General features: G+C 34.0%; 1 protein-coding gene across 1 annotated transcript; it reads right to left on the minus strand.

Moving 5' to 3' along the window:
* Window positions 1–11,128: 11,128 nt before the first annotated feature.
* LOC112786226 (protein FAR1-RELATED SEQUENCE 5-like) lies at window positions 11,129–12,850 on the minus strand. Its single transcript, XM_025829630.1, has one exon. The coding sequence runs from the start codon at window positions 12,848–12,850 to the stop codon at window positions 11,129–11,131; it is 1,722 nt and encodes a 573-aa protein (XP_025685415.1).
* Window positions 12,851–13,462: the final 612 nt, after the last annotated feature.

Genomic DNA, 13,462 nt, shown 5'->3' on the forward strand with positions numbered 1-13,462 from the left:
TTCAATATATATTCCAATTTTTTATTATCATTCAATTAGAACTAACTATACCAATGCAAAAAAAAAATATCAATGGATAAAAAAATTAAAAAAATCATATTATTAATATAATAAAATTAATTTTCGTTACACAAATGAATGGTTGATTTTTTAGTAGAAGAAGCAATTAATAGAATAGAGACAAATAGATAATAAATAATAGAATAGAAATATTAAAAAATATTTTTTTGTGTATGGTGTTAGAATATAAGGTATAAAACACAATATAATAACTTGTATTATGTTTGAATAGACATAAATAAGACTAAAATATTATGACAAATGATTAAAATAGTCATGTAATTTTAAAATTTTTGTATTAAATACAAACTAATTTAATAGAGAAGGAGAGTACATAAGAATACAAAGATTACGAAAAGAACTAGTCTATGAACCAACAAGATATAAATGGGATTGAAGTAAAAATTAAAAATAAATAAAATAATGTAAGGTAGAAGAGTGAATTAAGCCTTTATTAACCTGCATTATGCCATAAAAAAGAGAATAAATGATGAGAAGGAAAGAATTATCGAGTGTCAAGTAAAAAATTCTAAAAAAAAAATACCCGAAAAAAATTAGAACGCAGAGACAAAAAACAGAAAAAAGAGAATAATTTCTGAAAACTGGAATAATAATAGAATAATAAAAAATATTCATAAACAAAAAAAATTTATAAAAATTTTGTGTCCACTTTTTTAAATTTTGTGTCTATTATTATTTTGATAAAAAATAAACACAAAAAATAATAAAAAAATTATCCCAAAAATAATGTGTTTAATACTTATATCTCCTTTAAATATTTTTTAAATATTCATTATCAATATCTCTATGTTCTGTCCAAAAAAAACAAACGTTACCTAGATGATAATGGTTATTTCATGGTGTAATGAATTTTGGTTGAAATAGGATGTTGTGAACCTAGAAAGGGTTGTTATGACAGCTAGCAATGTCAATCTTCCGATGCATTTTGTTTATTGTAGTTAGTAGGGTGTCAAAATTTTACTGTCCTACTCTTCACAATAATCAATGGTATAAAGTCACCTAGACACAGAAAACAACTCTTTTTTTTACCGAAGATATAGAGACTCGAACTCGCAACTTCTTAATTGAGTATGGGAAGACTATGCCATTTGAGCTATTGCTTCTTGGCCACAGAAAACAACTCTTGTTAAGGCGCAATCAATCAGCTGCATAGATATTGTTTTAAAGTATAGTTAAAAAAAAATTCAATATATACTACTTTTATATTTTTTATTTATTATTAAAAATAACTAATAAAAATTTAAGAGAATCAAAATTTATTTTTTATGATATAAAAGTTAAATATAAAAATTATATACCAAAAATAACAAAAACATTATTTCTCGAATAATAATAATAAAATCTTTGTTACTTAGTTGACCTTTAGTATTTACTATGCCACTCTTATTAAAGATACCAATCCTTAGCATATTTACAAGATGCTATTTATTTGTATCATTTTTTAGTTCAGATATTAAATATACATTTTCTATTTTTTTTACTGTTAAAATATTGATATACATGCAATTATTTTTATATTTTATTTAATATCAATATACTTAGATTTTATTTAATATTAGAATTTAATTTTGATATACTGATAGTATAAAACGTTTTAATCGTACAATTATTTATTTTTTAATGATTATTCAAGCAATTAATGATAATTATTTTTTTCTGATATTACATAATTAGATACACATGTAAAACTATTTTATACCGACCGCACATCAAAATTAAATTTTTAATATTATAAGAAAAGATAACCATATAAATTAATAAAAGAATATTTCTTTCCATTTTCACATAAATTTATGAGAAAAATACAGAAATTAAAATCATAGGAACAAAGATCCGTGTCTAGACTTGCACTATAAAAATATTTCTATACTCCCGTATTTATGTGTTGATCAGAGCCAATCCTCTCATACACTCGGATCTAGATTCTATTCTTTATTTTTAGTTTTACTGTTCTACTTCTATACTACAAAGTAATTAATCTAATACTTGATTTTCTTTATACATAGTTAATTATACAGAGGTCGTTCACAAATGGAGGGGGATTGGATTCCAAGAATGAGATAGAGCCAACTAAGGGTGTGAAATGTGCCACACTCCATTTGAAGTAATTGCTGTAGTGTTTTTTGTTGGGCACAAAGTAGAAGAGGTTCAGTGGGAGAAGGAGCAAGGCTCAGGATTCGATGGTCCTAGAATCTTTGGACCACTTAATGGTCCCATTAGAAAATATGTTTTTAGAGTTTTTTTAACAATTGTTATATAGTCCTTGAACTAATTTTAATTATAAATTAACTCTATATATTTTATTTAATTATAAAAACTGTTTTTTATTTTATAAATTATTATTTTATCAATTATCTATTATATTTATTAACAATCAAATACAAAAACAACAACCAATTATATCCTCCATTGATCCTAATAAAGCTTTTGGCCATTCCAATCGATTAAAATACTAAATTTGATCTTGTGACGTTCGTCCATGGCTTCCAAATCGTGTTTCCTTCAAATTCAATCGATTGGTTTATCAACACAATCGATTGAATGATCACTCAATCGATTGGATTACAGGGTATCACAAAACAATCGATTGGAAGTTGTAAGGTAGAATGGTTTTCGCTTAAACCAATCGATTGTTTATACTTTCCAATCGAATGAATGCCTCAAAACAATCGATTGTTTTTGTTACTCAATCGATTGAATTCACGAAAACAACATGGATTTGCCAAATACAATCGATTAGAAAGTGATGACATTGAAGTTTTAGCCAAATTCAATCGATTGGTAATGTAATCCAATCGATTGGAAGGTGATGAAGTTGAATTTTTTGCCAACTTCAATCGATTGATAAGGCTACCCAATCGATTGAAATGTGATGACTTTGAACTTTTTGCCAAATTCAATCGATTGGTAATGCAATCCAATTGATTGAAAAGTAATGACATTGAACTTTTTGCCAAATTCAATCGATTGGTAATGTAATCCAATCGATTGAAATCTGAAACGTGCTATGTATTAAAGCAGCTAACCCTGTGTATTCACACCCACTCTCTCCCCCTTTTAAATGTTCGAACGCCATTTCTGCACCTCTCTCCTCTCTCTAAAATCCAGAAAGCTTCTGTCTTCTTCTTCTCCATTCTCACCCACATCCACTCCAAACTACATACATAATTCCAACCCTCATCAAAATCCCTACAAAATCCACAAAACCAGTATCCCCATAATGGCCAGAACTAAGAACGCCAAAAGAGCCAGGGTTGAGGGAGAAAGCTCTGCCCCCACCAAACTAATTGCTTCATCCCATTACATGGCAAGGTGGCTGCTGTCTCGCAGGGCACTGAACAACTATGTGGAGAAGTTCGAGTCTAGGGCAATTGTTCCTCCCAGGTACATAACAGCCGAGTTCATTCAGGATAGACATTATAATTTGGTGTGGAATGCATTGCAAACACAGCACTTAATTGATTTTGTACAAACTAGGGATGATTATTACCTGCACTTGGTTAGGGCTGTTTATAGTACTTTAAATTATGTTGTTCCTGAACCTGATGAAGAGGGTGAGGAGGTAATGCCGCTGATTGAGTTTGATTTAGGGAAACAGCATTATAGAGTTACTTTGCAAGAACTAGCTGAACAATGGAGTCTAGTTTATCATGGGACAAAATTTACTGGAGGTATTGCGGCAGATGAGGAATGGAGTGAATACAACAGATTAGTTGGTTTGCAGAGTTTACAATATGAGAATCCACACATGGATGCTAGAGGTAATATAAATTGCAGTGGGTTGGACAATGAGCAGCGTATATTGATGTATTTGTTTTCATACATGTTGATTCCAAGAAAACATAATCATGGAATCTTGTTTAACGAAGATATTCTAGTGCTTTGGGCTATGGTGACTGGAAAGGAGATAAACTGGCCTTATTTTATGGTTCATCATATGCTTGAAATGAAGAAAGAAAAATCAAGTGTTGGTTTAGGATATGCTTGCCATTGGACCAAGATTTTCAAATGGCTTGGAATTGACTTGAGTGAAGAGAAAAGCGTCGTCTTGACTAATGTAGCCAAGATTGATGACAGCACTCTGAGACAGATGGGAAGAGATCCGGATGCCCAAGAACCTCAGGCCCAAGGACAACCACAAGACCAGGTGCAAGCACAACCACAGATACCCCCACCACCACCCCCTCCTTCGCCAACAATGCAAGATTTGATGGATGAATTGCGAAGCATGAGAGTATATATGGAGGAGCAATTTGCTGATATGAGGCAGCATCAAGACAGGCAAACGGAAGCTATCAATCATCAAGGAGAAGCAATTGATATTCTATACACTAATCTGGGCATCACAAACCCAATGGGCATCATCCCAAGGCCTGGACCATGAAGAAATTGTTATCTAGAACTCCACATCATCCTATGATCTCTATTGATGCTTGGATGGGAGTTAATATTTTTGAGTTAAAAAAAATGTAGGACAAAATCTAGGTGTTATCTTCACTGTATCATGAAATGTGTCATTTCACTTTTGAGAGTCCCAGGTATTATTGTTCATTGTGTCATTTCACTTTTGAGAGTCCTAGGTATGTTTGATGCTGCTACTATTGCAACAGAAGCATAAGTTATTGATCAGCTTATTTTGTTTTTAAATTATTATGGCAATCTAACTTTCTTATTATACAAAGAAGTTAAAGTACCCAAAAACATCTTAGCTATGCATGTAAATCTGGGAACTTAAGCTGCAATCAGTTCTTGTATTAAATTGATTGAAGAATGCTTGCAATCAGGTGTGTATGGAAACCAATCGATTGGTTTGGTAGTAAAATCGATTGTTGTACCCTCAATTGCTAATTCAATCGATTTTTTTTACTGCAATCGATTGAATATTCAGTGAAATCAATTGGAGTACTCTTATATATACTATTTCAATCGATTGGATTTTAATGCAACCGATTGAATAATACACACACCTCTCATTCAATCGATTGTGTTGTTGTTGTAATCGATTGGAGTCGATTTAATTACTGTTTCAATCGATTGTTTTCTAAGTGCAATCGATTAAAGTATCCTCTTTTATTATTTCAATCGATTGGTGGGCTTATCTACCAGTTTTGAATCTTGTTTTATTTAGTTATTAATCTGATGCGTCTAATCTTATTATTATTATTTGAGTATTTAGCTACTTAAAAATAATTATAGATAAGATATAATTATATGAATTGATCAAATTTAATTTCTTAAATTGGAAATAAAAATTAACTTAAAATTTGAAATGTATTTGTTTTTAATTAAAAGATAAGATATCTTAAACAGTTTTAAGATTATTCGGCTGATTTAAAAATATTTAAAAATTTTTAAAAAGATAGAATTAAAATTTTGTTATCTTTTTTGGGTATATATATGTGTTCAATCCGACTAATTTTTTATACGTTGACAAATTATTTTAAGTATTTGCCTTTCAACCAAGTCTACTCGTAATATATTCTTCCGTTGATAATAATCATGGATATTCCTTCTAACGAAGATATAGTGGGGTCTCCAATGATGCATGTAACACACAGAATATGTCACTGGACTGTGATGTTATCAAAGTTGATTTTGGTGATCAACTTGGAACTACAATTCCTAGTGCTAAGGTAAGACTTAATGGGTTTTTAATTTCTAGTATAATGTATTACGAGTAATTTAAACTTTTATTTTTTTTATTTTCTACAGGATGACCAAGTTATTAATGACGATGTTATTCAAAGCGAGGATCTAAATAAAGTTCAAGTATTGTCTAGTAAAGTGGATAAGGTCCTCTCTAGCATGGAGGTAATTTGATGTGACAAACAGTAATTAATATATATTATGTAAAATAATTTATATATTATAACCTTTTTTATCATTCTTTTTTGCAGTCAATGAGAGTTGTAAACATGGCTCGGGACGAAATAATTGATAAAATCCTTGAATTAGTAAGTCACATTGAGACAATGATATCACAATTCAGTCTAAACAATGATTCCGAGACTCCGACCAAGCTCTCTGTAGAAAACACACATCCAATCTCAAGATTGAAGGCTAAGAGTTTGTCTATTGATATTCATACTGCTATATCAGACGATGAGGATGATCTTACTGTACTGGATCATATGTCTTTCACTCACGATGATCCGTTCCACATCAAGATCAATATGGACAAACCAGTATCCCCAACTATAAGATCCGCATCAAAAAAGAAAAATATGTCAAAGGTATATGCATGTGTAGTAAAATTTCATAACTCTTATTATTTGAATAATATATTCTTAACATGATAATAAGAATATACTGAAACTGTTTTTTTCTTAGGGTAAGAGCATTATGGGGACGCAGAAAAAATTATCGTTCACTCACCCAGGCGGAATTAGAAAGCCAAAGATTGAGCCCAAATCAGTCAATAAATCGAAGGCATCTTATGCACTGAGCCGACCCACAAAAGACTATAGAAGACCTGTTTATTTCTTTTTCATTACCAACGTAATTACCACTTAAATTATCTAGTTTCTTAAAGGCACTGCTAATTATTACGTTTAGTGATGAATTGTTAATACTTTTGTATTAAAATTTGTAGTCAATGCTGCCAACTCCAACCATGCGTCTTTTGGAAGATCAGATAAAGGCCTGTGCATATATACTTTCAGCATCGCTAGATCCATCGTAAGTTAATTTGATATTATCTTTGTTGTCGATGAAGGAGGGCCAATCTAATGTGTTTCGGTTTTTAATTGATACAGTGAAGAACTTGTCGTAACAGATACAATCAGAGCAACTAGATCAGACTTTGAATATTTCATACGACCCATTACTGATAAGGTACACAAGTAATCTATTAGTTAATCTACGTTCGGTTCTGGGCATAATCTCGTAATATATTTGGATTGTGATTCAGATTCTTGAATTAGCGGCATTGAACTGCACTGATATACAATCTGATATAAGTTTCAAGACAACATGGCAACTTCCACCAAGATTTGTGGTATGTTCTATAACCCCTGACAAGATAATTTCATTTATCATAAGTTACAGATGTAATGCTGATATAGAACCATACTTTATCATGTACTAAAGACTATATTGGTTTGCATTTATGAACTAGGTGGATGTCTTCAGCAAGACAGATTTAAAGAAGAAGATGGAAGACTATATTTATAAATTTATGCAACCTACTGCTGATTTAAAATTTGTAAGAATTTTTTCTTAATATTCATTGTTGGATATAGTTTTTCATCATTAGCATACATAACTGATGGGCAAATTTTTATGGTCTAGATATATGTTCCTATTCAAGAGGGTGACCACTGGTATCTAATGGTAATCTCGCTTTGCGAGCGAACAATCTATCACCTGGACACCCATTTTAAGGATGACAGAATTCACTATCGTGAACGTGTTATGAAGACACTAGTAAGTCCGTGAAAAAATTTATATAAGCTTATTAGATCTTATTTTGTTTTTATTATTTAACCAGTGAAATGAACTCAGGCACACGTACTGAAGCAAGTCATCACGTCAAACTTTTACAAGGATGATGGCATTCAAGAGTATAATAAACAATTTCATGACTACAAAATTGAAAGACCAGAAGATATACCTCAATGTTCCTCAAGCTTGAACTCTGCAACTTGGGTGATGAAGTGGATGGATATGACTTATGATTTCAAGCCAAATGGTAACAATAAGGTGAGCATTTATAAAACAACTCTCTAAAATTTAATCCCTATTTTTTGGTACTAATTTATAATGAATAAATTATAGCTTGAGGATCACGATATTCGCATAATAACCGCAGTGCATATACTCCGGAGTCGGATCAACCATAAGAAGTCACAGATTATAGCATCGGTCCAGGAGTTTTGGAATATGCACAGTTCTTATGAGATATAAAGATAATAGTAGTAATCTAGATAGATTATAATACTTTGGTTATTGCGTATTTATTTGTTAGAGTTAGTGGATGTACTTCTTGTGAATTTTTTTCAATGACTTCTTAAATAGATATATAATGCGTCATTGCTTTTGCAATTTTGCTCTATTTCTATGCACCGTGTCTAGATTTAGTTTAAAAACTCATATTTTTATGATGAAGTAATGTCATTTCCATTTATTATTTCAACAACCATCCCATACAAATATTATTTCAAACCGTTCTAGTAAATGGTTCACTGATTCAGTGGTTCAACCAAAAAAACCGTCTTAGAATAGAATAATAAATAATCTATAAATAAAAATCCAAAAATATAATTATAGCCTAGTAATTCATATGCACATATTTCCTTTTAATTCAAATCAGTTTTCCATTAATAATCTCACTTAGCATCCCATAGAGTTCATCTCTGGCTTCAAATATTCTTTCTCTGTCATAGCTATCTACCACAAAGATAAGCCCTTGTGTGTTTTGAAAATAATGCCTCGGTTGAGAACTATTCGGTTTTTTTAATTAATTCAAACAAAAATAATGAACAATATGATCACACAGTGATATAAAATTATAATTAAAAAGCTAGATTAATCAAAAAATGATTACAATAGTTGATCACATAGTAGATGCAACTTCTATAAAACAAGGAACAATCATAACAAATACTATTTGTAATTAAAAAGCTAGATTAATCAAATTATGATTACAATATTACATAACATTTCAATTCCACCTTCAGTTTCACTAATCTTATCCCTCATACTATGATCAAACTGCAAAAATATCACAGATACAACAGTAAATAGCAACACTAACAGTGAATCAAAACCAAAAACAAAACAAGAATAAATAATTGAATCAGTAACAAGTGAGAAGCTAAAAATAGCAGCAGCCACCAATTTCTACTAAATACGATAGATTCCATGACAAATAGATCCTACTACGTGAACATGGGGAACCAAATAGATACACTAAAATGACAAGCCTAACACATCACCTGTACTGCGAGAGCATCTCATCACGAGTTCCATGCTTCTTTTCAGTTCCATTGTCTGAAATCACTTCTTCCTGCACCTGCGCCTCAATTTCCTGGCTATCCTCTATTGGACCAACTCTGAAACAAATAAATAGATGTTAACTTAAAGTACCCAAAATTATCTTACAGTTATAAGAAATCATATGCAAACAGCAACAAGAAAAGAATCGAAAGGAAACTAATCATCGAAGTTAGAAAGGAAACAGTGAGGCTATACGCTATGCAACAAATTCTCTAAATTAGACAGTTAAACCAGGATCAACCAATGCCAAATTTTATTAAAATAATTTTAACAAGTTTAGCACAATGATTAATAGCAAAAAAAAGGCTAGCACTATCAACTCTCCAATTGCTCAATGACCTCCTTTCCTTCCCAACACCTTCAAAGTAATCTCTAGCTCATCCCACAATAAGTTATATCAATTAGAAATTATCAAACCACATTCATTTTGTATGCAAAAATAGTTTTAACATAGAAAGCTTCATTGCAAGAATGCAAGTTGGTGTGCAGGTCCTCGGACAGCTAATCAATACAAATATTCAAGAAAAAGAAATATAACACAGCAACAACACAACAAAGAGTCAAAGGAACATTTAAAACACAGCAACAACACAATACCTATAGGAACATTTAAAACAAAGCAACAAAGAAAGAAATATCTAAGAACACCCAAACGAAGGAAACTTCAATCATAGCTTAAACCAAAATTCACAATCCCTTTAAATTGAAGTAGCAAGTAACTTGAGAACTAAAGCAAGGTTAACAACTAAATCAGTCTAAATTTAACAAAGATTAACTGAGCTAATTTAACTAAATATTCAATGATTCAATCCCAAACAAGAAAATAGTATAATACAGTGCATGAGCAGAGCTAATCGATGATTTAAATTTCATTTTGAGTAGCACTAACAGAATAAAAAAAATCAATGTTCTAGCAGAATCACAAAAAAAATCATTGAATCAATGTTCTGAGCAAAGATAATAAAAACAGATCAAAAAATAAAAAAGAAAATGAAGCCATTGCCTTCGTGAGCTCGAGGAAGACGCACCAATTATTGAATGAGGAAGAAGCGTGGAGCCGCAGACGACCGGACGAAGACACGATGGTGTCTGATCGCAACGGCGGCGTTGAGTGAGACCCTTGCGGTAGTGGCGGAGTAACCTAGGGTTTCTGTTTTGGGGGTGGGGCGCTGTATACCTGTATTTGAATGAGGAAGAGGAGGATAAGTGGGGAACCTGCGCGACAGAGGCTTCCACGTTCACACAATGGCTGCGCGATGGAAGGGAAGGAAGGTAGCGATGGCTGCGGTGCGATGGAGGGGACGTGAGGGAGCATGCGGTGGCTAATCGAAGTTCCGACGGCGGCGCTAGCAGGCGGTGGCTGGACAGACGTCCAGGAGCTCGAAGAGAGGAGCCTGGACTGATTGTGAGAGAGGCACTGAGGGCTGAGTTAGATGCGCGTTCTGGATCTGGATTTGAGTTTGGAATCTCGAAGATGGAGTCTGGGTAGGGTTAGTCAGTGTGCAGCACAATGAAACGCCAGCGTTTTGTTCCTTTTTCAAATTACCGGCCAGGTCACGGTTCGGTTCGACTGACCGGTTACCGGCCGGTTTGACGATTTAATTGCGGTTTTGGAAATTGACGGTTTTAACCTTTGTCCGAATCGTTTTTTATAGCAGTTCACAGATCAACCGGTTCGATCCAACCAACCGGTTCTCATCTGATTTAACGGTTATCCAGCGGTTTTATCTCCAACGGTTATTACAGGAGGATCGGACCGCGTGCTTAACCGGTTCGCAGTTAAACCTGTTCGACCGGTCTGTCCAGGCCGATTTTCAGAACCCTAAAAATTAGGGATTTTGCCAGTGAGAGTGAGACTGAGAGTAAGCGACAAGGGAGAGGGGCAATTTACCCGTTATCACTAACCGATATTTATTTGACAATTATTACATCTAAAAAGCATAAGCACGACTATTGGAAGAATGTATAAAATCTCATTAATATAGTGAGAAAAAAAATACAACTACGGAACTGATTTTCTACCCAAAAATATTAAAGTTTATGGAGGTTGCTAATTATCACTATCTAAATCAGCCGTCGCTTCGGTACACATGTCGCCATCGTCCGAACCGTTAGCTTCATTTTCTATAACGTTTTTGTTAATGTTCTTTTGCCAAGGACATGTTGTCTTCTTATGTCCTTCCATTTGACAAACACTACAACGTTGCCGCTTCTTCTTCTTAGATGGTTGTCCTGAGCCTCCAGTGGTTTGATGCACATACGGATTGCTAATTCTAGCTACACCTGACTGAGGTTGATTAGTGCCTTCGTCTGCAGCCTTGTAAGATGAGTACAATCCCATAATTATGTCACGTGTCTCTTCATATCTCTCTGGTACTTTAGCAGCAACAGCAGCCAATTGTTTAGAAAATTTCACCAAGGCACTTTGACGACTAATAACAACAGCATCCCTGGTGAACCCACTTGGATCATTGAGTGCTGATTTAACCTTTTTTGTCCATCTATCCAATACCAATGATCGGGGAATCTCACAGATGTCTCTGTCAACCAGAACTTTCACAATATGTTCGCAAGGAATACCAAATGACTCCATTCTTAAACAGGTACACATGAAGATCATTTCTTCTTGACGAAAATCAACGGTCCACAATAAATCGGGCCTCCCATGCTTACACACAATGTACTTTATGCAATCATCGGTATTATCTATGTTTAGCAACCACATTGATCCAGCTCTAGAGAGAAATGGCCGAAAGAAAAGAAATATCTCGTGAGTGTATAACTCAGCAGCATATCTCTCTAGCAGCTCTATACAAGTTTGCTTGACGGGCACCCCACGTGTAGATTCATAATCAGCATTAAATTCTTTAAAGCGCATGTGTGCAACACACCTTTGAAAATGCTCTACAAAACTTGTCAAATCATACCGCGACCCCACATACCTTCCCACAACTGAGTGTAAACCTTCACATCTTGATGTAGTTCTAAAGCCAGCAAAGAATTTTCCTCTTAGATATGCAGTAGCCCACATATGCTTCTCTTCGTACATGTTGATCACCCACGGCTTATCCTCAATGCCAAATTCTTCAATAAGCTGAACCCACTTACGCTTAAACACGGGAATCTCGTAGTCTCCCAACATGATTTTTCTGAATTTAGATGTAAACGATGGATTTCCAACATTGCTAGTTGCATTTCGAATAAGGTGCCAAGCGCATAAACTATGTCTGACTTCAGAAAATACATCTCTCACTGCATTCCTAATCGCCATGGCCCCATCAGTTATGATTGAGGTAGGGGCCTTGCCCCTCATTGCAAACATGAGCTGACGCAGGAGCCAAATATATGTATCAGTAGTTTCGTCCGCAATTAACGCAGCAGCAAAAACAATTGTTTGGTTATGGTGGTTAACCCCGCTGAATATGACTAATGGACAACTATACTTGTTCTTCTTGTACGTAGCATCAAAAGCAATAACATCCGCGAAGAGTCGGTAGTCTAGTTGGCTAATCCCATCAGACCAGAACAAATTACGTAACAAACCTCTTGAATCGTGACATGCCTTGAAATATAATTGTGGATCCTTCAACCGCATATCCTCCAACTTCTTCAACACTCGTGCTGCATCACCAGGAATTTGACGCCTTTGCCGAGCAATCTCATTGTACATATCTCTGGGACCATAGCCAACAAATTCGTACCCGCCTACTTGACTAGCTAGAAGACTAAATATCTGTGAGGTGCTAATCCCTGACTTTAGCATGTTCATCATTTACATAATATTTGCCTCTGACATTTTTCTGTGGGCAGGCAACATAGCACTGAATTGTGTATCCAATAGATCATGGTTGTGTTCGTCAGAGAAATAAAAGATATGCCACCTTCCACTTTCTGGTACAAATTTAACATCCATTCGGGCTTCACATCCAGTTCTTGTTTCCAATCTAGGCTCCTTCTTCCTTTTTTCCACCGTGTAATATTTCTCCATCCTGAATCCTTGCCTATGACATACAAACTTTTATTTGTAAATCTCGCCAGTACTATTCTTGAAGGTCTTGCTCCTCCTTGCACTAATGCCCTTCGACTTTGAGTACTTCATATAAAAATCAAATGCAAGCTGCAAAGTAGAAAAGTGGTATTTGCCAATTTCCTCCGCAAAATTCTCACTAAATTTCAAAGTTGTAATGTCTTGCACGGAGTCAACCGCATAAGCGGCTTCAAGGATATCTTCTGACATATCAGATTCAGAAAAAATGCTCCCTCAGTAAATTCATCTCTGAAATCTTGTTCGAATTCATTCTGTTCATCCATCATATCTTGGTCACTTACTAGCTCTTCTTGTTGGTTAAAGTCATCGTCCTCCTGGTATTGCTCATTCATCTCA

The sequence above is a fragment of the Arachis hypogaea genome, chromosome 20 (genome assembly GCF_003086295.3).
Source record: "Arachis hypogaea cultivar Tifrunner chromosome 20, arahy.Tifrunner.gnm2.J5K5, whole genome shotgun sequence".
Taxonomy (NCBI): domain Eukaryota; kingdom Viridiplantae; phylum Streptophyta; class Magnoliopsida; order Fabales; family Fabaceae; genus Arachis; species Arachis hypogaea.

What these genes read in the sequence shown, in the direction of transcription:
- LOC112786226 (XM_025829630.1), bottom strand. Translation starts at nt 12,850, where the DNA reads ATGATGAACATGCTAAAGTCAGGGATTAGCACCTCACAGATATTTAGT.